General features: G+C 44.3%; 1 protein-coding gene across 1 annotated transcript in view; it reads right to left on the bottom strand.

Moving 5' to 3' along the window:
• The window catches only part of LOC121278118 (dynein heavy chain 8, axonemal-like), a 2,067,071-nt gene that overhangs the window by 1,115,949 nt on the left and 923,302 nt on the right, over positions 1-27,820 (bottom strand). Inside the window, 1 exon segment of the mRNA XM_041188205.1 lies at positions 9,814-9,876. Within this exon segment, the coding sequence (XP_041044139.1) occupies positions 9,814-9,876 (63 nt within the window).

Raw genomic sequence — 27,820 nt, 5'->3', positions numbered from 1 at the left:
TCTGCTTTCTACTCTTAATGACACCATTAGCACCTCCTTTAGTCAGTACCAGCACCATTAACACCCCTTTGAACTTTTGTTTATGATATCTTATGCAATCTTTCCTTTGCCTCCACCCATCGCTAGCCTTTTGTCCAGATTCACCTGTTCCACCCCCCCACCTAAAACAGTATATATTTCACCACATTTCTACTTCTCTTTAGCTCTGAAGAAGTCATATGGACTCGAAACATTAACTCTGTCTTTCTCTCCACAGTTGCTGTCAGGCCTGCTGAGTTTTTCCAGCATTTTTTGTTTTTGTTTCAGATTTCCAGCATCTGCAGTATTTTGCCTTTATTTTAGTGAGTAAATGAAGTCAAGAAAGTAGCAACACTTCTATCTTCACCAGCAAGCAGTCTCTGCTGCTAAATGCAGCGATGGTCCCACTTGTGGGCCTTTTTATCCGCCCTTACACTGCGTCCTCATACCTGGGTGACTCACTCTCAACATTTTTCCCCTGTGCCGAATGAAAACTAGAGTGAGCATCATAAAATCACAATCAATTGCCTGGTTAACAAGCACAATTATTCTTTACTTAGTTTTTCAAAAATGGTGGGCTGACTTCCGACTTCAACGTCTGCGCGCCTTCTGTATTAATTATCCAAGACTGGCTTGATTACATGGGTTCCTGACCCAATGCCCTCATGCGCAATTTTACCAAAGTTTGGCTAGGCAGCCTAATTTGTGGCCATTAAATCGAGCCCTGGGAGTCGGGAATTCATTTTTAAAAATTCAGTGAGGAGGTTTCCAACTCCTGACACTCTTTTGTTACTGTCACTGCCTGCTTTGTGGATTAGCTCAGTTGACTGGGCAGCTGGCTTTTAATGTAGAGTGGCACCAACAGTGCAGGTTTAATTCCTATGCCAGTTGAGGTCATCCCTTTGTCTGATGTATGGTTAAACTCACCACCAGTTGGCTATGTCTAAGGAGAGAGCAGCCTATGGCCTTCTGGGACTATGGTAACTTCCATTTCTTTGTGCATATGCATCGTAAGTGCATGTACATATATTCCAGCCTACATGTGACTTCAGAATCACAGCAATGTGGTTGACTCTTAATTGCCCTCTGAAATGGCCTAGCAAGCCACTCAGTTCAAGGTAATTAGGGGTGGGCAACAAATGCTGCCCTTGCCATCAACACCACATCTCATGAAAGAAAAAAAAAAGTTACTTTACGATAAATATGAGATGTTGCACATTGGAAGAAAAATACAGAAGTACCTTAGAAAATAAGAAAATAAATGGGGTAGAAGAGCAAAGAGATTTAGGGTATAGATGAACAAATCATTAAGAGCAGCTTCACAGATCAGTAAACTAATTGAAACTGTGGGGAAAAACACACTGGGGTTTATTCCCAGGAGTGTAGGATTCGAAAGCAGTTCAGTTTTGCAAGGCTTTGGTCAAGTCATACTTAGAGTACTGTATACAGTTCTGGATTCCACATTACAAAAACGATATAGAAGCACTGGAGAAAGTGCAATAAATATATGCAAGGATGGCATAGTAATTTAAAGTTAAACCATTCCTTACTGTTATGGGAATCATGTGACTGTACAGGTGAATCAGCCCTAAGCGCAGGGAATCTTAGGGTGGAGCTCTTTAGCCTTGGTCTTGGAACAAGCATGTAGCTTCACCAGGAGTCTGTGAATAAAGTGTACTGTTTCTTTCAAAAAAACAGCCCTGCATTCCAAGTTTATTACAGGTGGTATCAGAGCTGAGAGATTACAGCTATTAGCATCAAAACTAGTACACAGAGACGAGGGCTGCAGGTGACTTTTTACCCCTTTTTTGCCTGATAAGAGAGAAGTCTTAAAGGTGACCTGATAAGAGGTCTTTAAAATTGCAAATGTTTTTTTTTAATTCTTCCATGGCATGGGTAGAGTTGGTTTGGAGATGTTGCCACTTATGTGAGAATCCGAAAAATAGGAGATGATAAATACAAAATAGTTACTAATTAATCCAATAAACAAAAAAGGACCACCATGATAGGGGAGACCCTTGCTGGGGCATAGTGAGTGCTCCAACAGAGTAAAACAGGCACCTGAATCCCACCTTCAGAAGCCCACTGACCTGCTTGATGGTTGCTCAGGTGGATCTGTAGCAGGTGATGTGCTTCTCCTCTACTGCAGTATGTGTATGTTATTACCATGGATCGTACCATGTCAGTGTCGGTGCAGACTCAATGGGCCGAAGGGCCTCTTCTGCACTGTGAGATTCTATGATTCTGTGATTCTGTGATAGCCCTGAATTACTTAAGGACAATATTGGAATTTTAAGCAAGACATGTTTTTTAAAAAGAGGATAGAAGCAAAAGCTGGCAGAGACTGTAAAGTAAGCACTTGCCGAAAAATTCCTATGTGGATAACTTGACCAACTAGTCCAGAGAGAATGGAATGTCGCACCTAAAAAGGTGTGACAAGGCCTACTTCATACAGAGGCACTTTGAAGGAAGAGATGCAATGCAAAAACTGGACTGTAATCTCCTGTGGTTGCAGAGATAATAGAGACTTGATTACCATTTTAGCAGAAACCATCTCCTGTCAGTTATATTCCAGATTGCGGACATGGTGTGAGTTGGGCAAGAGACATGTTTCTTTTTTTCTTTCCATGAATACAAAAGAAAAGGGTTTAAAAAGTCAGCTGCAGCCCTCGTCTCTTTGTGCTAGTTTTGATGCTCCAGGCCTGGTATGTGAGGGTGTACTGTGAATGTCACAGCTGAAGAACATCAACTAGGCATCCCTGCGATTGCAGATAAAAAAGTCCTTTCTCTCTCTCAAATTGCTAGTCATAAATTAGCAAAGCCACAGCCGAAAAGGAAACAGGACACCTCCTTTCAGCTAACCTGCAGAACCAAGAATCTGCAAACCAACTGCTCAGCTGCTCAAAGTCAACCCTACCAGAATCATCCAATTTAATGGCTACAGTGTGTCATGATCCACCCCTCAGTCAAAGACTGATTTGTATATCTTTTAACTTTTATTTCTGGACTTGCTTCACATCTCTAATTTGTGTTTATATGTATTGCGTTTGTATTATTTTTTCTCTCTCACGTTTTAGTAACAAATAAATGCACTCTTTTTTAACTCAAGAAAGCCTGGTTAAAATGGCTCATTTTCAAACATAAATTTGGGCTGGGAAAATGTATTCAGAGGGAAGGGATCCTTTTGAAATTAACTTTGTTGCGACCAACTGACGAGGTTGAATAAAAAAAGGAAGACAGTTCATTTTTCCTCACCCAAGGTCATACCGCATCTGGGATCATAACAAATTGGTAGAACCTCGCCTGGGGACCAGTTGTAACATGTGTCCCTCACAGGTGTGAGTAGCAATGTCTTCAATGAGATAGTCCCTGTCCATGAGAATCCATCCTTGAAGGCCTATGTAGGCATCTCGACTGCTTCCCAGAAGCAGCTATATATCAGGAAATGGAAGGGAGGGAGAACCTCAGGAAAATTAAAATTTGCACAAAAGTGGTACTGAGTAAATTGTTGGAGCTGCAGGTGACAAGTGACCAGGTCCTGATGGACTTCATCCTAGGGTCTTAAAATAAATGGCTAGTGAGATAGTTGATGCATTGGTTTTAATTTTCCAAAACTCCCTAGATTCGGGGAAGGTCCCATTAGATTGGAAGAGCGCAAATGTTTCAAAATGTTATTCAAAAAGGGAAGGAGACAGAAAGCTACAGGGAAACTACAGGCCAGTTAACTTAACATCTTTCGTAAGGAAAATGTTAGAAGCTATCATTCAAGAAGCTATAGCAGGGCACTTGGATAAATTCAATGTAATCAGGCAGAGTCAACATGGTTTTGTGACAGGGATATCATGTTTAACCAGCTTATTGGAGTTTTTTGAAGGAATCACATGCTGTAGATGAAGGAGTGCTGGTGGATGTGCTGTAGTTAGATTTCCAGAGGGCATTTTATAACGTGCCACATCAATGATTATTGCAGGAAATAAAAGCTCATGGTATAGAGAGTAACTGGCTGGCTAACAGGAAGCAGAGGGCAGGCATAAATGGGTCGCTTTCAGGTTGGCAAGATGTAATGAGTAGTGTGCCACAGGGATCAGTGCTGTGATTTCAACTGTTTACAATTTATATAAATGACTTGGGTGAAGGGATGGTTGTCAAATTTGCTCATGACACAAAATTGGTAGGATAGTAAGCTGTGAAGAGGACATAAGAAGGTTATAAAAAAATATAGATAGGTTAAGTAAGTGGGCAAAGACCTGGTAAATGGAGTTAAATCTGGGAAAATGTGAAATTGTCTATTTTGGCAGAAAGAATAAAAGAGAAGCATATTATCTAAATGGTGAGAGATTGCAGAGCTCTGAGATGCAGAAGGATCTGGGTGTCTTAATGCATGAATCACCAAAGAATAGTATGCAGGTACAGTAAGTAATAAGGAAAGCTAATAGAATGTTATCATTTATCATAACGGGATTTGAATACAAAACTAAGGAGGTTATGTTTTAGTTATAGAGCACTAGTGAGGCCACATCTGGAGTACTGTGTACAGCGTTGGTCACCTTATTTAAGAAAGGATATAAATGCATTGGAAGCAGTTCAGAGAAGGTTTACCAAACTAGTACCTGGAATGGGTGGGTTGTATTATGAGGAAAGGCTGGACAGGTTAGGCTTGTATCGGCTGGAGTTTAGAAGAGTAAGAGGCAATTTGGTTGAAACATATAAAAACCTGAGGGTACTTGACAGGGTGAATGTGAAGAGGATGTTTCCTCTTGAGGGAAAATCTAGAACTAAAGGTCACTGTTTAAAAATCAAGGGTCACACATTTAAAATGGAGATGAGGTGAATTTTTTTCACTCAGAGGTCTTGAGTCTTTGGAACTCACTCCTTGAAAATAGGGAGGTGATGGTGTAGTGGTATTGTTGCTAAACTTGTGATCCAGAGATCCAGGGTAATGTTCTGGGGACCTGTGTTCAAATTCCACTATAGAAGATGGTGGAATTTGAATTCAATTAAAAAAAAAGCTTGGAGCTAAAAGCCAAATGACCATGCAACTATCACTGATTGTTGTAAAAAAAATCATCTGGTTCACTGATGTCCTTTAGAGAAGGAAATCTGCTGGCCTACATGTGACTCCATGCCCACAGCAATGTGGTTGGCTCTTAAATGTTCTCTGAAGAAGGACATTTAAGGATAGGCAATAATAGGAAATTCAGCTGTGGGCCTGCTGACCTGTCAATGGCCAATTGAGGCCATTGACAGGATCATTTAAACAATTAAAAGACCTGCCCGTCCAACCTTAAGGTTGGCGGGCAGGCCAGGGGCCCCAACGGCAAATAGAGAAAAAATGAAACCATGAAACCTCATCCAGCAGCGGGATGAGGTTTCATGCAGGGTTTTAAAGATTTTAATGAAGTTATTGTGTAAATTATGAACATGTCCCAACACATGTGAAATTGTCACATGAGGAGAACATGTAAGGAAATTTTTCTTTCTATTTTTAATATTTTGCAAAGTCCAGGCGAGGCTGCACTTGTCCTCAAGGAGATGTGTGCTTTTGTGCACATGTGCGAAAGCGCACTCTCGCTTTTAGGGGATCCCCCCCAACCACACAGGGAGCGCATAGTGCTTCCTGCCAGATGTCATGCTGGGCGGGCCTTAATTGGCCCACCCACGTAAAATAGAGGTGTGGCCTGCTTCGCTGGCGGGGATCATCTCTGCGCCTGCCAGAGATTGGGTCGGGCCCGCCCGCCCGACAGGCAGAAAATTCTGCCCAATATAACCCACAGGATGTTGATGGTAGGGGATTTGAAGATGATAATGTTGTTGAATGTTGAATGCTAGGTTATTTATTCTTAGAGATGATCACTGCACTTGTATGTTGCAAAGTTTTCTTGTGAATTATTATTCCATGACTAAATGTTGTCCAGGTTTCAGTGCCGCAAGACTATTCCATTATATGAGGAGTTGCAAATGGAACTGAATACTTTGCAATCATCAGTGACCAGCCCTGATAATGACCCTATGATATAGGGAAGGCGACTGATGAAGAAACTGAAGATGGTTGGGCCCAGGACACTAACCTGAGGAATTCCTGCAAAAATGTCCTAGAACTGAGGCCTCCAAACACAACCATCTTCATTTGTGTCAGACATGACTTCAACCAGTGGAAGGTTTTCACCCTCAATGGCCTCTCATATTCTCCATGCCAACTCATTCCCTCATTAACCCCCATGGCCCCATATAACCCCTATGCTAACTTGGTGCCAACATATAGGCGCCCGCCAATTCCATCACCCCCAATGTCTCCTATGCCAACATAGTGCTGACTCATGCCAATTCATGACTCTTCACCACCGTATGGCCCTTTATAGCCAGCCAATGCCAGCTGCATGCCAACACATGCCCCTCCCACTGCCCCTTTCCCTTATGCCCTCCATGCCAACTGAGCCAGTGCCCACTATGGGCAGAGCTCAGGAGCCATGCTGTGATGAAATAAAATGAAGTTTTAAATATCCATTACAGGTTTCACTATATATAAAAAACTGATCCGTGAAAGTACATCCAACATGTTTAAATCCCATGAAATACTTAATCCCTTGCAAAAGTGAATATTTATATTATAACCCCATGTCAAAGACAGCTAATCATTTAATAACATCTTCGGGCTATCAGTTAAACTATGAACTTATAGCCCCCACTGTGATAATGGTAGTTTGTGGAAAGCATTCCAGCATTAATAATGCTATCATGATAACACTTAGGGTTATGTCAATAAACAATTATTGCAACTGCTAGAATAGATTTTTTCAAAGCTCAGGCACAGACAAGCAGTTTTTAAATGGATGGCCATTTAAATGCTTGACAGCTGACAGTTCCACAGACATTATCTGCTCTTCAACGACATTTATGGCTTCTCTAATGACCCATAGCTCCCACACAGAGGAATAACGGTGAAAATGGGGTCTGTTTGAAGTTAACACTGAGTTCAAAGGGAGTTTGGAATATCCTGCATATGGGATTCACGTCTCACCCCAATCCCCCCAGTGAAAATGGTTTCTGCCGGATAAGGGGAGGGCCTTTTTTAAATTCTTTTTTTGGGGTGTGGGAACTAGGCAAACATTTTTATTGCCCATCCCTAATTGCCCTTGAGGACCTGGTGGTGAGCTGCCTTCTTGAACCACTGCAGTCCATGTGGCGTAGGCACCCACCACAGTGCTGTTAGAGAGGGAGTTCCAGGATTTTGACCCAGTGACATTGGAGATATAGTTCCAAGTCAGGCTGGCGTGTGGCTTGGAGGGGGAATTTGCAGGAAGTGTGTTCCCATGCATCTGTTGCACTTGTCCTTCTAAATAGCAGAGGTGATGGATTTGAAAGGTGCTGTCAAAGGGGCTCTGGTGAGTTTCTGCAGTGCACCTTGTAGATGGTATATACTGCGCATCAGTGGTAGAGAGGGTGGGTGTTGAAGTTGGTGGGCGGAATGCAATCAAGTGGGCTGCTTAGTCTTGAATGGTGTTGTGCCTCTTGAGTGTTGTTAGAGCTGCACTCACCTAGGCAAGTGGACAGTATTCCACCTGACTTGTGCCTTATAGATAGTGTACAGGCTTTGGGAAGTCATGAGGCAAATTACTCTCTGCATAATTCCCAGTCGCTGATCTGCTCTTGTAGCCACTGTATTTATATGGCTGGTACAGTTCAGTTTCTGGCCAATGGTGACTCCATGGATGTTGATAGTGGGGTATTCAGCAATGGCAATGCCATTGAATGTCAAGTGGAGATGGTTGAATTCTCTCTTTTTGGAGATAGTCATTGCCTGGCACCTGTGTGGCATGAATGTTACTTACCACTTATCAGCCCAAGCCTAAAGGTTGTCCAGGTCTTGCTGCATATTGGTATGGATTGCTTCAGTATATGAGGAGTCACAAATGGTGCTAAACATTGTGCAATCATCGGCAAACATCCCCACTTCTGATCTTAATGATGAAGGAAAGTCATTGATGAAACATTGACTTCCATTGACATCTCATTGACTTCAATTTTGCTAGGGTTCCTTGATGCCACACTCAGTCAAATGGCTGGGCCTAGGATACTACAATGAGGGACTCTTGCAATGATGTCCTGGGACTGAGATGATTGACCTCCAATAACCATAACCGTCTTCCTTTGTGCTAGGAATCACTCCTACCCTGTCCCACCGGCAGGACGGACCCACTAGAGGTGGTGGATTTACCCCACGTGATATCAAGAAATAGCTGAGGGCACTGGATATTGCAAAGATTATGGGCCCTGACAACATTCTGGCAATAGAACTGAAGACTTGTGCTCCAGAACTATATGCACCCTTAGCCAAGCTGTTCTAGAACTTCTACACCACTAGCATCTACCCGGCAATGTGAAAATTGTGCAGGCATGTCCTGTCCACAAAAAAGCAGGACAATTCCAACCCGACCAACCAGTGCCACATCAGTCTACTTGCAATCGTCAGCAAAGTGACAGAAGGGATTATCAACAGTGCTATCAAGTAGCACTTGCTTAGCAATAACCTGCTCAGCAATGTTCAGTTTAGGTTCCGTCAGGGCCACTCAGCTCTTGACCTCATTGCACGTTGGTCCAAATATGGACGAAAGAGCTGAACTCAAGAGGTGAGGTGAGAGTGGCTGCCCTTGACATCAAGGCATCATTTGACTGAGTGTGGCATCAAAGAGCCCTAGCAAAATTGAAGTCAAAGGGAATCAGGGAAAAAACTCACTCTTGGTGATGGGCATTGAAGTCCTTTTGTGTATATTTTGTGTCTTTGTCACCCTTACTGCTTCTTCCAAGTGGTGTTCCACATGGAGAAGTACTGATTCACTATCCAAGGTAGAGGCATAGGTGGTAATCAGGTTTTTTTGCCCATGTTTGATCAAATGTCATGAGACTTCACAGGGTCAGCAGTCACTGATGAGACCACCCAGGGCCATTCCCTCCCAACTGCACCACTGCTCCACCACCTCAGCTGGGTCTGTCCTGCCGTTAGGACAAGGCATGCCTAGGAATGCTGATGGAAAGATCTGAAACATTGCCTGAAAGCTATGAAAATTTGAGCATGACTATGTCAAGCTGTCAATTAACTAGTCTGTGGAACAGCTACCCCAGTTTTGGCATAAGTCTCCAGATGTTAATAAGCAGGAGCTTAATCAACTGAGCTCTGTATGTTTTTATTGTATTCGATTGTGGTTTGGTAAAAATAATGGCTTATTAAGCTATTCCAAAAGGCACTTAAGAATCAACCACATTGTTATATGGGTCTGGAATCACATGTAAGACTGTCGGGTAAGGACAGCAGGTTTGCTTCCTTAAAGGACATTAGTTAACCAGATGTGTTTTGACATTACAGCGGATTCATGCTTGCCATTACTCATATTAACTTTCTCTTCCACATTTGTTGAATGAATTTAATTTAATTACACTGGCTGCCATGATGGGTTTTAAACAGTGTCTCCAGAGCATTAGTTCAAGCCTCTGGAGTATTAATCCAGTAACATTACCACCATGCTCCTATTACCACCTAACATCCAATATAATACCAAAACAATGCTAAACCGATTTATCCTTGATCCTATAACAGAAAAGTCTCCGGATTCATAGGTTGGAAAGAAGTTTCATTTCAATATTCAGGCATAAGCTGGCATCTACACAATAAATATAGCAAACTTTGAAACAAAATAACAATCATGCAAAAAGAGTAAAATGGATTATGAGTTTTTTTTCTCTGATCTTTAATTGGCCATAACAATTAATTGATTCACTGTTACTAAAATTAACAGTTACCTGAAAGATCTGTAATCTGGTGCTGGCTTCAGCAGGCTGAATACCTGAAACCATAGGACCTTCCTAAAACAACATAATATAATATAATGTTCACAGAATTGTCTGCTTAAATAGAAAGAACAATGCATATCTTTAATTGAATTTCAAGGCAACAGCAAAAGATACAGGTGGTGTCACCAATCTCATTGAAAACTGAATTTAATACTTTCTGTTTGGTGAGGTAAGGACACAAGTTCATGAATTATTTCACAAGTGAAACTATTTGCTTATGTAAAACAGTTACAGGAAGTAATTATTTGGCTCTAAAGTCAGCAGCGGCAGCTATCCCTTGATTTGTGGATGAGATCTACTCAGGGTCGCGTGTTTCTGCCATGTGTCTTCATGTGACTGAGCAGGCGATTCTCGACCCGCATTATTAGTTAAAAAGTAGTATTGGAGAAATTAATGAGACTGAAAGTTGATAAATCCCTGGGACTACGGAGTAGATAGGGAGAAACTGTTCCCACTCGTAGAAGGATCAAGAACAAGAGGGCACAGATTTAAAGTGATTCGCAAAAGAAGAAAATGTGAGAAAAAATGAGAAAAAACTTTTTCATGCAACCAGTGGCTTCAGCCTGGAATGCACTGCCTGGAAGTGTGTGGAGGGAGGTTCAATCGAGGCATTCAAGAGGGGATTGGATGATTATTTGAATAGAAACAAGGTAAAGGGGTACGAGGAAAAGGCAGGGCAATGGCATTAGGTTGCAATGCTCATGTGGAGAGCCAGTGCAGACACAATGGGCCGAATGGCTTCTTTATGCGCCATTAAGATTCTGTGATTCTGATGATCTGTTGAAAGAGGTGTTTGCAGAGATCGTGGATGCATTGGTGGTTATCTTTCAAAAGTCTATATATTCTGGAACTGCGCCCATAGATTGGAAGGTTGAAAATGTAACCCCACTATTTAAGAAAGGAGGGGCAGGGAACATGGGGAAATACAGCAAATGCTGGAAATCCAAAACAAAAATAAAAATAAAAATACCTGGAAAACTCAGTGGGTCTGGCAGCATCTGCGAAGAGGAACACAGTTAAGGTTTCAAGTCTGTATGACACTCCAACAGAACTAAGTAAAAATAAAAAAGAGGTGAAATATAAACTGGTTTAAGGGGGGGTGGGACAAGTAGAGCTGGATAGAGAGCCAGTGATAGGTGGAGATAGCCAAAAGATGTCATAGACAAAAGGACCACAAACAGGACTGTCCTGGCAGACCGATCGTGTCAGCCTGTTCCTGCCCCACAGAACTCATTTCTTGCTATCTTGACTCCATTCTCTCTCCCCTTGTCCAGTCCCTTCCCACCCATGATTCCTCTGACACCCTACATCATATCAACAATTTCCAGTTCCCTGGCCCCAGCCGCCTCCTCTTCACCATGGACATCCAATCCCTCTACACCTCCACCCCCACCAGGATGGTCTGATGGCTCTCTGCTTTTTCCTCAAACAGAGGCCCGAACAATCCCCATCCACCACTACTCTCCTCCATCTGGCTGAACTTGTTCTCATACTGAACAATTTCTCCTTTAACTCCTCTCACTTCCTCCAAATAAAAAGTGTGGCTATGGGTACCTGCATGAGCCCCAGTTATGTCTGTCTCTTTATGAGGTATGTGGAACATTCCTTGTTCCAGTCCTACTCCGGCCCACTCCCACAACTCTCTCTCCAGTACATCGATGATTGCTTCGGTGCTGCTTCATGTGCTCGTCTGGACCTGGAAAAGTTTATTAATTTTGCTTCCAAATTCCACCCCTCCATCACTTTCACATGGTCCATCTCTGACACTTCCCTTCCCCTCCTTGACTTCTCTGTCTCAATTTTTGGTGATAGGCTGTCCACCAATATCCATTACAAGCCTACCGACATCCACAGCTACCTTGACTACAGCTCCTCACACCCCGCTTCCTGTAAGGACTCCATCCTATTCTCTCAGTTCCTTCTCCTCTGTCGCATCTGTTCTGATGATGCCACTTTCAAAAGCAGTTCCTCTGACATGTCTTCCTTCTTCCTTAACTGAGGTTTTCCACCCACGGTGGTTGACAGGGCCCTCAACCGTGTCCAGCCCATCTCCCGCGCATCCGCCCTCACACCTTTCTCTCCCTCCCAGAACCATGATAGAGTCACCCTTGTCCTCACTTATCACCCCACCAGCCTCCGCATTCAAAGGATCATCCTCCACCATTTCTGCCAACTCCAGCATGATGCCACCACCAAACACATATTCCCTTCACCCCCCTGGCGGCATTCCGCAGGGATTGTTCTGGTGACCTCTGGGTCACCCTGGTCCAGTCCTCCATCACTCCATACACCTCAACCCCCTCCCACGGCCCCTTCCCATGAAACCGCAGAAGGTGCAACACCTGCCCCTTTACTTCCACTCTCCTCACCGTCCAAGGGCCCAAACACTCCTTTCAAGTGAAGCAGAATTTCACTTGCACTTCCCTTAATTTAGTCTACTGCATTCATTGCTCCCAATGCAGTTTCCTCTACATTGGAGAAACCAAACACAGACTGGGTGACCGCTTTGCAGAATGCCTTCGGTCTGTCCACAAGCATGACCTAGACCTCCCTGTCGCTTGCCATTTCAACACTCCATCCTGCTTTCATGCCCACATGTCTGTCCTTGGCCTGCTGCATTGCTCCAGTGAAGCTCAACCCAAACTGGAGGAACAGCACCTCATCTTCCAACTAGGCACTTTACAGCCTTCCGGATTGAGTATTGGGTTCAACAATTTTAGATCATGAACTCTCTGATCTATCCCCACCCCCTTTCCGATCCCCCCCTTTTTTTTCCAATCATTTATATAGATTTTTCTTTTCCCACCTATTTCCATTATTTTTAAATGTATTTCCATCCATTGTTTTATCTCTACCTTTTAGGCTATTTCGATTCCTTCACCCCAACCCCACTAGGGCTATCTGTACCTTGCTCATCCTGCTTTCTACCATTAATGTCACCTATTAGCACATTCCTTAGATAATATCACCACCTTCAACACCTCTTTTTCCTTTTGTCTATGACATCTTTTGGCGATCTCCACTTATCACTGGCCCTCTATCCAGCTCTACTTGTCCCACCCCCCCTTAAACCAGTTTATATTTCACCTCTCTTCTATTTTTACTCAGTTCTGTTGAAGCGTCATATGGACTCGAAGCGTTAACTGTATTCCTCTCCGCAGATGCTGCCAGACCTGATGAGTTTTTCTAGGTATTTTTATTTTTATTTTTGATGGGGAAATACAGACCTGCTAGCCAGATGTCAGGAGGAGGGAAAATAGAATCTATCATGAAGGCAGTGATAACTGGACACTTAAAAAATAATGATCTGATTGGGCAGGGTCATTACAGAAACATAGAAACATAGAAAATAGGAGCAGGAGGAAGGTCATTCATTCAGCCCTTTGAGCCTGCTCCACAATTCAATATGATCATGGCTGATCCTCTATCTCAACGCCACACACTTGCGCTCTCCCCATACCCATTTATGCCTTTCAAGTCCAGAAATCAATCCATTTCCTTCTTAAATATACTCAGTGACTTGGCTTCCACAGCCTTCTGTGGTAGAGAATGCCATATGTTCACTACCCTCTGAGTGAAGAAATTTCTCCTTATCTTGATCCAAAATGGCCTGCCCCATATCCTGAGACTGACCACTTGTTCTAGAACCCCCAGCTAAAGGAAGTGTCATGCCTTGCATTCAGTCTGTCCGTCCCCATCAGAATTTTAAATGTTTCAATGAGATCTCCTCTCATTCTTCTAAACTCCAGTGAATACAGGCCAACTCAGCCCATTTTCTCCTCATACGACAATCCTGCCATCCCAGGAGTTAGTCTGGTGAAACCTTCGCTGCACTCCCTCTATGGCCATGATATAGTTTCTTAAGTAAGGAGAGCAAAACTGCACACAATACTCCAGGGGCAGAATTTTCCCATTGGCGTCTGGGGGTGGGCCCCGCACGTATACACACAAAATGACGTATGGTGACGTTGAGCAAGCGTCCCGACATCACTGCGCACCATTGCAATATTTCGTTGGGCGGGCGCGCGGTTATCTCCAATGCAGCACCCACCATTAATTAACCAGCCATTTAAGGCCCTTGAAGCACCAATCAATGGCGATTTTTTGGCACCCGTGCAATATTCAGGTCGGTGCACGGGCACAATGGACAGGCGGGTAGGACACATTTGTATAAACTTCATCCACGGGCAGGATAAGAGGGTTTAGTGGGGTTGCGAGTGTGCTCTGTCAAGTATTGAGGTTCTAAAGTTACTGATACTTGCCTGTGTGATCCGCAATACTTCAAAACGCATAGCAGCTGCTTGGTCTGGACTCACAACCTTCAGGTCAGCAATCTGTAGTGAGGAATCTTTTTTGGGCATGCATGTTTCAGGAAGCCTTCCTTTAGCCTGGGAATGGGAGCTGAACTCTCCACTGGAGGCACCTCCTCTGAGGAGGAAGGGAGGGCCAGAAGGGGGAGGAGGTGCACATTCAGTCTCCAGGGGAGCCGCCTTTGGGAGGACAGGCGCAGGCACAAGGGTTGCAGGGCCAAGAGGCAGTCCAAGGCGGAAGGGGTCCGCAGAAGATGCTACTCTTCTGCTGCCAGGGTATACAGGCAGCGAAGCAGCTACCTCAATATGTCTGAGGTGCAGTGCCGAAGGAGGCTCCGTCTCTCAAGGGAGACAGTTAATTATATCTGTCAAATGATTGGGCCTGAGATCTCCGCGAACTGTATAGGTGGACACCCCATGCCAGTGGCTCTAAAGGTCACAGCTGCCCTCAAATTCGATACCTCTGGCTCCTTTCAAGGCTCGGTGGGTGATCTTTGCGGTGTCTCCTAGTCAGCTTTCCACACTTGTGTCAAGCAGGTTACAGAAGCTCTGTTCAGGCATACATTGACCTTCATCCACTACCGCTGGGACCAGGAAAGCCAGACAGAGTGAGCCAGAGGCTTCACGGCCATTGCTGGCTTCCCCCGCGTCCAGGGTGCAATAGCCTGCACACATGTGGCCATCAAGGTGCCAGCAGGGGATCCCGGTGCCTTCATCAACAGGAAGGGCTTCCACTCCATGAACGTGCAGATAGTGTGTGATCACAGGATGCTGATTCAACAAGTCTGTGCAAGGTACCCAGGCAGCTCCCACGACACCTACATCCTCAGACACTCCCAGGCGCCGGGGCTCTTCAGTGCTCCAGCCTGGCTAGATGGATGGCTGCTGCGTGACAAGGGCTGTCCCCTCAGAAAGTGGCTCATGACACCTCCCCGCCATCCAAGAACAGAAGCTGAGCAGCGGTACAATAGGAGCTACGCCTCCAAAAGGGCTGTGGTGCAGAGAGCCATTGGTTTTCTCAAGATGCACTTCCGATGTCTGGACCGCTCAGGAGGCACACTCCAGTACTCCCCAGATCGTGTGTCCTCCTGCCTGGCCTGCTCACCCGCAGCACTCTGGGTGGCCCTTCCACTGGCTATGACTTGCAGCTCTTGAAAGGCTGCAGCAACTTTTTAAAGCAGGCTGCCGGGCTGCCATTGGACCCAGCGGTCATTGCAGTCCCGCCATAGCCTGCCAACCCCTGCTGTCCTCGGGAGCCACAATTTACGCAGGGCGGACCTTAATTGGCCCGCCCGCATAAAATGGAGGCGTAGGCCCAATCATGGGTGGTGATCGGATCTGTGCCTGCCTGCACTCACTCCCGCTCCGCCCCCACCACCAGCCAGAAAATTCTGCCCCAGGTGTGGTCTCACCAAGGCCCCGTACAGCTGCAGTAAGACATCCTTGCTCCTGTACTCAAGTCCTCCAGCAATGTAGGCCAGCATACCATTTGCCTTCTGAACTGTTTGCTGCACCTGCATACTTACTTTCAGTGATTGGTGTACAGGAACATCCAGGTCCCTTTGTACATCAACATTTTCCAATCTATCACTATTTAAAGAATACCCTGCCATTCTGTTTTTCCTACCAAAGTGGATAACTGCATATTTATCCACATTATGCTGCATCTGCTATGTATTTGCCCACTCACTCAACCTGTCCAAATTGCCTTGAAGCCTCTTAACACCTTCCTCATACTCACATTCACACCAAGTTCCGTGTTGTCAAACTTGGAAATATTACATTTGGTTCCCTCATCCAAATCATTGATATATATTGTGAATAGATGGGGCCCAAGCACTAATCTCTGCTGTACCCCACTGGTTACCGCTGCCAATCTGAAAAATACCTATTTATTCCTACTCTCTGTTTCCTGTCTGCTAACCAATTCTCAATCCATGCCAATATATTACCCCCAATCTCATGTGCCTTAATTTTGTACCCTAACCTCTTATGTGGGACTTTATCGAAAGCTTTCTGAAAATCCAAATACACCACATTCACTGGTTCTCCCTTATCTATTCTGCTAGTTATGTCCTCAAAGAGCCCCAGTAGGTTTTTCAAACATTATTTCCCTTTCATAAATTTATGTTGACTTTATCTAACCCTGTTGATATTTTCTAAGTGTCCTGTTATCACATCCTTTATAATAGACTCCAGCATTTTCCCTATTACTAATGTCAGGCTAACTGGTTTATAATATGCTGTTTTCTCCCTCCCTGCTTTCTTAAATAGTGGGATTACATTTGACACCCTCCAATCTGACAGGAGTGTTCCAGAATCTACAGAACTTTGGAAGGTGACAACCAAAGCATCTACTATTTCCATGGCTACCTCCTTTAGTACCTGGGGTGTAGATTATTGGGCCCTGGGGATTTATCAGCTTTCAGGTCCATTAATTTCTCTAGCTCTATTGTTTTAGTAATATTATTTTTCTTCAATTCCTTTTCTTTATGAAAGGGAAGTCATGTTTGACAAACCTGTTGGAGTTTTTTGAGGATGTTACTAGCAGAATAGATAAGCAGGAGTCAGTGCATGTGGTGTATTTGGATTTTCAGGGAATTATACTGGCATGAATTGGAAATTGGTTAATGGACAGAGAGCAGAGAGCAGTAATAAACAGGTCATTCTCCAGCTGGCAGGCTGTGACTATTGGGGTACCACAAGGATCAGTGCTTGGGCCCCAGCTGTTCACAATCTATATCCATGATTTTGATGTGGGGGCCAAATGTAATATTTCCAAGTTTGTGGGTGACATAAAACTAGGTGGGAATATATCTGGAAAGGATGGTACAAAGAGGCTTCAAGGGGATTCGGACAGGCTTAGTGAGTGGGCAAGAACTTAACACATGGAATATAACGTGAATAAATGTAAGGATATCCACTTTGGTAGGAGGGACAGTGGTTCAGAGTATCTCTTGAATGATGAGAGATTGGGAAGTGTTGATGTCCAAAGAGACCAGGGTGTCCTTGTTTATAAGTCAATAAAAGCTACAATGCTTGTGCAGCAAGCAATTAAGAAGGCAAATGATATGTTGGCATTTATTGAAAGAGGATTTGAGTACAGGAGTAAGGATGCCTTGTTTCAATTGAATAGAATTGTGGTTAGACTGTACCTGGAGTATTGTGTACAAATTTGGTCCCATTATCTAAGGGAGGATATGCTTGCCAGAGAGGGATTTTTTTTTGTAATTCATTCACGGGATGTGGGCTTCACTGGCCGGGCCAGCATTTATTGTCCATCCCTAGGTGCCCATGAGAAGATGGTGAGCAGCCTTCTTGAACTGCTGCAATCCATGTGGTGTAGGTACACCCACAGTGCAGTTAGGAAGGGAATTCCAGGATTTTGACCCAGCGACAGTGAAGGAACGGTGATATATTTCCAAGTCAGGATGGTGAGTGACATTGAGGGGAGCTTTCAGGTTGTGGTATTCCTATCTATATGCTGCCCTTGTCCTTCTAGGTTGTAGTGGTCATGGGTTTGGAAGATGCTGTCGAAGAAGCCTTAGTGAATTCATGCATTGCATCTTGTAGCTGATACACACTGCTGCTGCTGTTCTTCGGTGGTGGAGGGAGTAAATGTTTGTGGATATGGTGCCAAGCAAGCAGGCTGCTTTGTCCTGGAGGTGTCAAGCTTCTTGAGTGTTGTGGGAGCTGCACTGATCCAGGCAAGTAGGGAGTATTCCATTACACTCCAAACTTGTGCCTGGTGGACAGGCTTTGGGAAGTCAGGAGGTGAGTTACTCACCACACGATTCCTAGTCTCTGACCTGCTCTTATAGCCACAGTGTTTATATGGCTAGTCCAGTTCAGTTCCTGGTCAATGGTAACCAGGATGTTGATAGTGGGGGATTCAGTGATGATAATGCCAATGAGCATCAAGCAGTGATGGTTGGATTCTCTCTTGTTGGAGATGGTCATTGCCTTGCACTTGTGTGGCATGAATGTTACTTGCCATTGTCAGCCTAAGCCTGGACATTCCCCCGGTCTTGCTGCATATGAATATGGACTGCTTCAGTCCATGAGGAGTCGCGAATTGTGCTGAACGTTTTGCAATCATCAGTGAGCATCCCCACTTCTGACCTTATGATGGAAGGAAGGTCATTGATGAAACAGCTGAAGATTCTGAGGACTCTACTCTGAAGAACTCCTGGAGCTGAGATGACTGACCTCCAACACCCACAGCCATCTTGCTTTGTGCTAGGTATGACTCCAAGCAGTGGAGAGTTTTCCTCCTGATTCCTATTGACTCCAGTTTTACTTAGGCTCCTTGATGACATGCTCAGTCAAATGCTGCCTTGATGTCAAGGGCAATCTCTGTCACCTCACCCTGGGAGTTCAGCTCTGTTCTCCATGTTTGAACCAAGGATGTAATGAGGTCAGGAGCTGAATGGCCCTGGTGGAACCCAAACTGGGCATTAGTGAGCAGGTTATTGCTAAGCAAGTGCCACTTGATAGCACTGTTGATGAACCCTTCCATTACTTTACTGATGATCAAGGGTAGATTAATGGGATGGTAATTGGTCAGGTTGGATTTGTCCTGCTTTTTGTGTACAGGACATACCGAGGCAATTTTCCACATAGTTGGGTAAATGCTAGTGTTGTAGCTGTACTGGAACAGCTTGGCTAAGGATGCAGCAAGTTCTGGAGCACAATCTTCAGTGCTATTGCTGGAGTGTTGTCAGGGCCCATAGCCTTTGCAGTATCCAGTGCCTTCAGCCATTTCTTGATACCACATGGATCTGAATTGGCTGAAAACTGGCATCGGTGATGCTGGGGACCCCCGGAGGAGGCTGTGATGGATCATCCATTCTGGCTGAAGATTGTCGCAAATTTTTCAACCTTATCTTTTGCATTGACATGCTGGGCTCCTCCATCATTGAGGATGGGGATATTTTTGGAGCCTCCTCCTTCAGTGAGTTGTTTAATTGTCCATCACCATTCATGGCAGGACTACAGAGCTTAGACCTGATCGGTTGGTTGTGGGATCGCTTGGCTCTGTCTATCACTTGCTGCTTATGCTGCTTGGCATGCAAGTAGTCCTATGTTATAGTTTCACCAGGTTGACACCTTATTTTTAAGTATGCCTGGTGCTGCTCCTGGCATGCCCTCTTGCACTGTCCATTGAACCACGGTTGATTCCCTCGCTTGATAGTAATGGTAGAGTGGGGGATATGTCAGGCCATGAGGCTGTAGTTTGTGATCAAATACAATTCTGCTGCTGCTGGTGGCCCACAGCACGGATACCCAGTCTTGAGTTGCTAGATATTTTCGTCATCTATCTCATTTAACATTGTGATAGTGCCACACAACACAATGGAGGGTATCCTCAATGTGAAGGTGGGAATTTGTCTCCACAAGGGCTGTGCGGTGGTCATTCCTACCAATACTGTCATGGACAGATGTGTCTGTGGCAGGCAGGTTGGTGAGGATGAGGCCTAGTATGTTTTTCCCTCTTGTTGTTTCCCTCACCATCTGCCACAGAACCAGTCAAGCAGCTATGTCCTTTAGGACTCGGCCAGCTCAGTCAGTGGTAGTGCTACCGAGCCACTCTTGGTGATGGACATTGAAGTCCCCCACCCAGGATAATTTTCTGTGCCCTTGCCACCCTCAGTGCTTCCTCCAAGCGGTGTTCAACATGAAGGAGTACTGATTCATCAGCTAAGGGAAGGCGGTACGTAGTAATCAGCAGGAGGTTTCCTTGCCCATGTTTGACCTGATGCCATGAGACTTCATGGGGTCTGGATTAGATGTTGAGGACTCCCAGGGAAAATCCCTCCCAACAGCAAACCACTGTGCCGTCACCTCTGCTGGGCCTGTCCTGCCAGTTGGACAGGGCATACCCAAGGATGGTGATGGTGGTGTCTGGGACATTATCTGTATGATTCCGCAAGGATGACAATGTCAGGCTGTTGCTTCACTAGTCTGTGAGGCAGCTTTCCCAATTTTGGCACTAGCCCCCAGATGTTAGTAAGGAGGACTTTGCAGGGTCGACAGGGCTGAGATTGCCATTGCCGTTTCCGGTGCCAGTGTCGATATTGGGTGGTCTGTCTGGTTTAATTCCTTGTCTCGTAGGGGTTTACCAGACTAATCCCTGGGATGGCAGAACTGTCCTATGAGGAGTGATTGAGAAGACTGGGCCTGCATTTTCTAGAGTTTAGAAGAAAGTGAGGTAATCTCACTGAAATTTACAAAATCCTCGGGGCTCAAAGGGTAGATGCAGAAAGAATGTTTCCCCTAGCTTGTAAGTGTCTAGAACCAGGGAACACAGTCTCAGAAAAAGGGGTAAACCATTATGACAGATGAGGCGAAATTTCTTCACTCAAAGGGAAGTGAAGCTTTGGAATTCTCTGTCCTAAAGGGCTGTGGAAACTCAGTTATTGACTGTGGTCAAAACAGAAGTCGGTAGTTTCCAAGATACTAATTACATCATGGGATATGGAAAAAGTACGGGACAATGGCATTGGAGTAGACAATCAGCCATGATCTAGTTGACTGGTGGAGCAGGCTTGACAGGCTGAATGGCCTTCTCCAGCTTCTATGTTCCTATGTTTACCTGGAACCAATGTAGGTCAATCAGCAGATGGGTGATCGGAGAATAGGACATGGTTCAAGTTAGGGCATGGGCAGCAGAATTTTGGAAGACCTCAAATTTTTGCAGGCAAGCCAGGAGTGTGATGGAAAAGTCAAGTTCAGAAGTAAGAAAGGCATAAATGAGGATTTCAGAAGTAGATGACAGTGGCAAAGTCTAGCAATGCTAGTGAGGTGGAAATCAGATACGTCATAATATGCCACAAACATTAGGTCGGAAGCTCATCCCAAGATAAAATGTGACAATAACGGTATGAACAAACTGACTTACTCTCATGTTGCCAGAGTGATGGACAGAGTGAGTAGCTAAGTAACAGAGAAATCCAAATCAATCTTCCAGTATTTAATTGGATGAACTTTGTGCACATCCAGAACTGGATATTGGATAAACAGCCTTAAATTGGATGCCACCTGTGGTAAAATTGTTGAAGTTGCCTCACTGCCAAGATGCTTGTTTAGGGACCTGCTTTTTGTCCAATGTCAGGGACCTGACAACCACAGTAAAATTCAGGCCATGCATTGTCAGTATTATCAACATTAGTTGTCTTAAAGAACAAATTTTATGACAAAGATTTGATTTTAAAACAAACAGCTTTTCCAGAATCTGCTGGCAACAACATTTTCTCACTCACTTTTCCAGTGCCGTTTTATCCAACTCAGGGTTGCAGGGAGTAGGAGCCTATCTGACAAGTAATGGACACAAAGCAGGGTACACCCTAGACGGGATTCCAGTCCATCACAGGACTCACACTCACATGCACATACACAGAGTGGGAATTTACCATAGCCAATCCACCTAACCAGCACATGTTTGGATGGTGGGAGGAAATCGCAGCACCCAGAGGAAACCCATGTGATTGGACAATACTTACTAAACAAATCTGATCGTGCTAAGAATTACACTAACAACCAGTTTAAGATTATCAGTCAGGCTTGCAGTGTGGCTTACTTATGTGTGCTAGAAGCTACATATATTCACACATAGGGCCTTGCCCTTTGCAAACAAAAGAACATGTCCATGCATTGTGTGCTTTTCAACTAAACAAAAGCTTGGGGGCAACCATTCCATGACTCATTCCCCATGGCAATGCCTTGACCAATCAGGGTCAACTTGCCTGTTTTGAATTTAAACAAAAGTTTGGCAGTTAACTGTTCCCTGGTACATTCTCCATGGCAATGCCTCCACCAATCAGAGTCCACTAGCTAACCAATCAGCATCCCTTTCTCATGCAGTATAAGTTGTTGTTCCCTCTGGGATTTTTTTTCTTGCATGAGTCCTGATGAGTGCAAGATGAAAAGCTTCAATATCATATCTCTTTTTTCAGTGTTAATCAAGTTCTGTAATGCCAAGCAACCATTCTGTAAAATGTCCAGAAACCAATTCAAATCTCCTAAGCCCCCTTCATGGCAGGTAAAAGAATCATTTAAGAGCTGTTTTGTTAGTTGTGTTGCATTGTTCTGTCATTCTGGTAGATAGATCTATTTGTTTGATAAATATATGTTTACATTTTCTGCTTATATAAGGAGTCAATACAGCACTTTGTTATATCCTGAGATCAATTACGGACTTTGTAAAGAAACTATCATATTGTTCTGATACTACTGTGAGATACGTTAAAGTGGCCTTATGTTTGTGTATGTGTATGTTTCTGTGTGCCTGAATAATTTAAGTAAACTTCAGACTGTTAGACTGCAAGATTTGAATAATCAAAAGAGGTTAGCTGTAAAACAAGCATTTGAAATGGAGATGGGTAAGCTAGGATAAGTTCTCAGCAGATACAGTGTGAATGCAATTTGCATTTTTAGACAAGTTGGGAGATTATTTAACTTTCAAAGGGACATGGTAAGATGTTTACAACTGGTAAGATAAGTAAGGTAAAGTTATTAAGTTTATTTTTCCCAAGATAATATGGCCTTTCCCAAGGCCATAATGCCAATATGAACGGTCCTTGTATTCTGGGAAAAGGAAATTCCAAGAACAGGTAGAAACAAAGGGATTTACAGATTAAAAAGGGAGAAAATATATGTAAAGAAGGATGGAAAACTACATGGGGGTGGCCGTGTGAGATCTTGGAAGGTGCACTGTGTGAAACAGACCTGTGGAAAACAGTTTCTAGCCACCCTGGAGGAGTTTGCTGTTCCAGTAACCAAGGTTGTGTGAAAAGCCTTTGGAGTTTCAATGTCAAGTGAGAGGGGGAAAGAAGTTGCGAAATGCCTCCCTTACAACAACAGTGGATGCTTGTAGTAATCGTGCTGGATATTTTATACATTAATCATCTATTTTCGACTGATGCCTGAAAGGGCATGTAGTTGGGAGTCTAGCTAAGTAGAAATTTTGAGAATTGTTATAAGACTAAATAACTGTGTAACTGTAATTTTGTGCATGTTTAACTTTTTCTTTTCTTTTTTTAGTAACTGTTTTAATCTTTAAAATTTCTAAAGGTAATATCGGACTCATTACTTCTGACTTCACTGCATAAACCTTCTCATTATAAATATAAATTGCAAAAATCATTGTGATAGTGTGGCCAAGTTTCCCTTTGGGATTTGGTCAGCCTGGCAAATAACACCTGCCATATCATAACAAAATTGGAGGCTTTTTGTGGGATTTTTCAAATTCCTTGATTGGCCTGGAGTTGGTGAATCTTAAGCCTATGAGTACGAGACAAATATTGAACTCAAGAGTTGGTGTATTGTACTGAGGGATTTGAAAGTAGTTAGATTGCAAATATGGCTTTAACAATTGCTAAGACTTTTCTGGGAGTAGTAGATATAAACCTGATTGGGTTACAAAAAGTAACTAAGGCACAATTAACAAAATTTGGGATAAATTGCAGTTGGGGTTAACTGCAAGGGTGAAGAAAGTGGACATAATTGAAGTAACAGCACAACATTAGAAATTGGAAGGGATGCCTGAAACTAGTGAGTCACAGATGGAGATAGTGGGAATGGAAAAAAATTGAATTGGGGAAAAAAAAAGAAAGATAAAGGGCATTTCAAAGGGAGCAAGCAGAAAGGCAGGAGAGAGAAAGAAAACAGGAAAGGGAATTGGAACTGGAGAAGTTTTCAATGGAGGAAAGAGAAATTGAAAGAGACAGCAAATGCTAGCTTAAAAGGCGGGAAGTTAAAAAAAAGACCTCAGTTGCTGAGGAAAGTTTTAATGTGGAAACAACCACCTTCAACCCAAAACCCAATGGGGGATATTTAAATTTGTTCAGGCTCTGTTGAAGCTTGAGGAAAGGGATGTAGAGGTGCCCTTTATTTCATTTGAGAAGATAGCTAAGCAAATGAAATGGCCACAAGAAATTTGGACATTCATTTTACAGTCCAGGTTGGTAGGTAGAGCTCATCTTGTCTATGCATCACCGTCAGAAGAAGCATCTGTGGATTATGATGCAGTACAAAAGGCTATTTTGAGTACATATGAGCTGGTTCCTGAGCCATACAGGCTGAAATTTCAGGATGTAAGGGAACAGTCTGGTCAGACTTATATTGAGTTTGAGAGAGTAAAAAATAATAATTTTGACCAGTGGATATGGGCATTAAAGGTAGAGACAACATATGCAAAGAAGTAATTTTTTGGAAGAATTTAAGAATCACCTCCTTCTGTAGTTAGAAATCATGTGGAAGAACAGAGGGCTAAATTGGCTAGGAAAGCAGCAGAGAACGCTGATGACCATGAGCTAGTCCATAGAACAAAACATTTTTTTCTGTCATTCTTTTGAATCTGAGAAGGGTAGAAAGTGAGAAGGGGAAAGGAAGGCAGGTAGTCAGTGAAGAGAGGAGGCAGTTGGAAATTCTCAGGAAGTTTCTCCTCGGAACAGAGAGGAAGCTGCTGAGGCACGAAGTGACACTTGAAAACTTAAACGTTTCCACTGTAGTAAGTTTGTGCACACAAAGTTAATCTGTTGGAGGTTACAGGGAAAACATTTTGCAATAGTTGAAACACAAAAAAATTCTGGAAAAAAGAGTGCTGTAGGTTAGAAACAAGAAAAACCAAGGGCTTGTGTTCAGGTGGAGCAGGAAGAATCAATGATAGATAAAGATGTGGGAATGCGTTCACAATTTACCCAAGGGAGCTCTGAAAGGCAGGTTGCAGAAACGTTTAAAGATTTTGTATGCAAAAGGAAAATCTTTCCATGTGTACAAGGTGGAGTAGGCAAATATATTAAAATTTTAAGGGGCACAGGGGCTAGTCAGTTCTTAATGTAATAGGACATAATCGCAGAATCACACCTATTATTGGACACTGTGTTTTGAGTTTTGCAAGCTTGGGCTGGTTGGGTACGGTCTGTACCTTGCCCATTGCGAACAGTAGCTGGGACATGCTGTTTGACATGTCCTTGGGCTGTATGGCACACATATCTAGCATCATGCTGGCACTCAAATTCATATACCACATTATTCATTTGTGTGATAGGCAGATCATCTTTTTTTGGCTTGACAGCAGCATCCTGTGATAAACCAATCATGTTGCTTCTACATGGTAGCAGCATAAGACAGATAGTTTTACCTGCTGCTTAAACTTTTGAGATTTCTTGCCCTTCCAGAGTAACCTGAGGTATACCGGGCACTTTTCTGGGCCAAAGGTGATGGCCTTAGGCCCGTTCATGATTTTGCATGATATACAGTGTGAAATGATCTGATCAGGGTGTCACAACTCAGTCAGGATAGTGCGCTGTAATATCAAGTTCCACTGTTCCCTGAACCATAACAAATGTGAAAAGTTGGATCAAACCACCAGATTGCCCCAAATCTACCTAACTGTTTAATTTAGATTATGAGCACCAGGCTTGTAAACTTAATAAGTAAGTAACTGTTTGTAGAACAAACTGTCGTTAACTGGTGTCAAAAGAAATATGGGACAAAATTTCCAGGTGTGATAGGTGGCGTGAGAGGACAATATGGCATGAGCAGTTTCATGACTGTGGGAAGACAGGACACGATTATCCACGTTTGGCCGCATTTCCTGCAATCAGTCTTCGGGAACCTCATTGTCATACATCAGCATATCATTATCAGGCTATCCGGCATGGCTTGTGCACCCCGCTTGATTGTCCATCCACATCGGTGGGAAAGCACGCTGATGTGTTTCACAACAGGACAGGGGCGATGTGCACTTGGCAGCCAGCACTTTGGTTGAAATGCAGGTGAGTGCACAGCAACATTTTGCAGAGCTTGCCAGGGTCGCCTGTTGCTTTGTAGGCTTCAGGGGCATCGGGGTTAAGTGCCGCCCTAACTTGGAGGTGTCTTTTGAGGGTGGGGGGGCGGTGTAGGGGCCCAAGTGCTGCCCTGTCATTGAGGTGACTTGTGAGGGGTGGGGAGCAAGTGCAGCCTCGCCTTTGAAGCGACTGGAAGCGGGGGGGGTGGTGGTTAAGAGCAGTCCTGCCTCTGAGGCGACTGGTGGCGGCAGGAGGGTGGTGCAAGGGTAGTCCTGCCATTGAATATAGCACACAAGCATTTGGTTGCAGGATAGGGCGGGCAAGGGAAGTGGCCACACATTCGGGAAACCTGTAGAAGGTGACCATTCCTCTGCAACTGAAGCAGTTTAGGTGCAGCCACATGGATATGATTGAGGTCAGACTCCTAGCTTATTTGCCCACTCAAGAAACACAGAGGCATCAAAGTGCCACCAAGTTTTCCAGAGCTCCCCCACCAACGCTGACCTCCCCCTGGCACAGACTGCAAATTAGGAGCACTTTAGTGGACTGCAGAGCAGCTTGGCTGCAAACATTGTACAATCTCCTTGCTAAAGCTGGCCATGTAGCAGTCACTGCTGGAGGTACTCACAGCCACTTGCAATGTCAGCATCCCGGTTTGGACCAGTTTCCCCCATGATTCAAGCTAACAGGAATGCCATGCATCACACTAATCTCTGGCCATCCAAGAGGTGGCTGGCACTCTCCGGGAAGCGTTATGGGGCCGTCACACTTAACCAGGACAGGTTCTTAGTACACCCTTGCTAACAACGTGTTCCTCTCTTTCACCCTGCAAGAGATCATGGATCCTGGTGAACTAGCTGTATGCCTGATGGCCTACGGAACGTGAAGATGACAGAGGAGAGGGTGAATGAGGCTCCTGGTTGCGCAGAGGCAGGAGCAGCAACCTTAGGAAGAAGGAGCAGCTGGGGCTTCCGCACATGCCATCCAGGAGCCACAGTGAGCTGTCGCAGGCTGGCACCCAGCACCACCCAGGGTCTATGGACGTTGCCTTTCATTCCTGTAGATGACCGAGAACCAGCATCGCCAAACACTGCAAACGTCTAGGGAACTGATCACTCACATCTGCCAGTTCCTACAGGATTTGGCGCCACGGTATACAGGGGGCATCCATTGCCAGTTGCTGTGAAAGTGACCGCGGCACTCAATTTCTATGCGAGTGGATCCTTTCAGGGATTCACAGGTGACCTCTGTGGGATCTCTCAAGCCTGCACCCACAAACACGTCCATGAGGTCACGGATACCATCTTTGTAAGGGCACACAACATTGTGCATTTTGGCAGGGACCAGGACAGCTAGGATGCAAGAGTGATTGGATTCACTTAGGTCTCGGGTTTCCCACAGGTGCAGGGTGCAATTGACTGCACTCGATAAGACCATAAGACATAGGAGCAGAAATTAGTCCATTCGGCCCATCGGATCTGCTCCGCCATTTAATCATGACTGATAAGTTTTGCAACCCCATTCTCCCACCTTCTCCCCGTAACCCTTGATCCCCTTACCAATCAAGAACCTATCTATCTTGGTCTTAAATACACTCAATAACCTGGCCTCCACAGCCTTCTGTGGCAACGAATTCCATAGATTCATCACTTTCTGGCTAAAGAAGTTTCTCCTCATCTCTGTTCTAAAAAGTCTTCCCTTTACTCTGAGGCTGTGCCCTCAGGTCCTAGTCTCTCCTACTAATGGAAACATCTTCCCCACGTCCACTCTATCCAGGCCTTTCGGTATTCTGGAAGTTTCAATCAGATCCCCCCTCATTCTTCTAAACTCCATCAAGTATAGACCCAGAGTCCT

The sequence above is a fragment of the Carcharodon carcharias genome, chromosome 5, assembly GCF_017639515.1.
Source record: "Carcharodon carcharias isolate sCarCar2 chromosome 5, sCarCar2.pri, whole genome shotgun sequence".
NCBI classification, from domain to species: domain Eukaryota; kingdom Metazoa; phylum Chordata; class Chondrichthyes; order Lamniformes; family Lamnidae; genus Carcharodon; species Carcharodon carcharias.
Note: the sequence above shows the minus strand (reverse complement) of the source record. Positions and strands in the feature narration are given on the sequence as shown.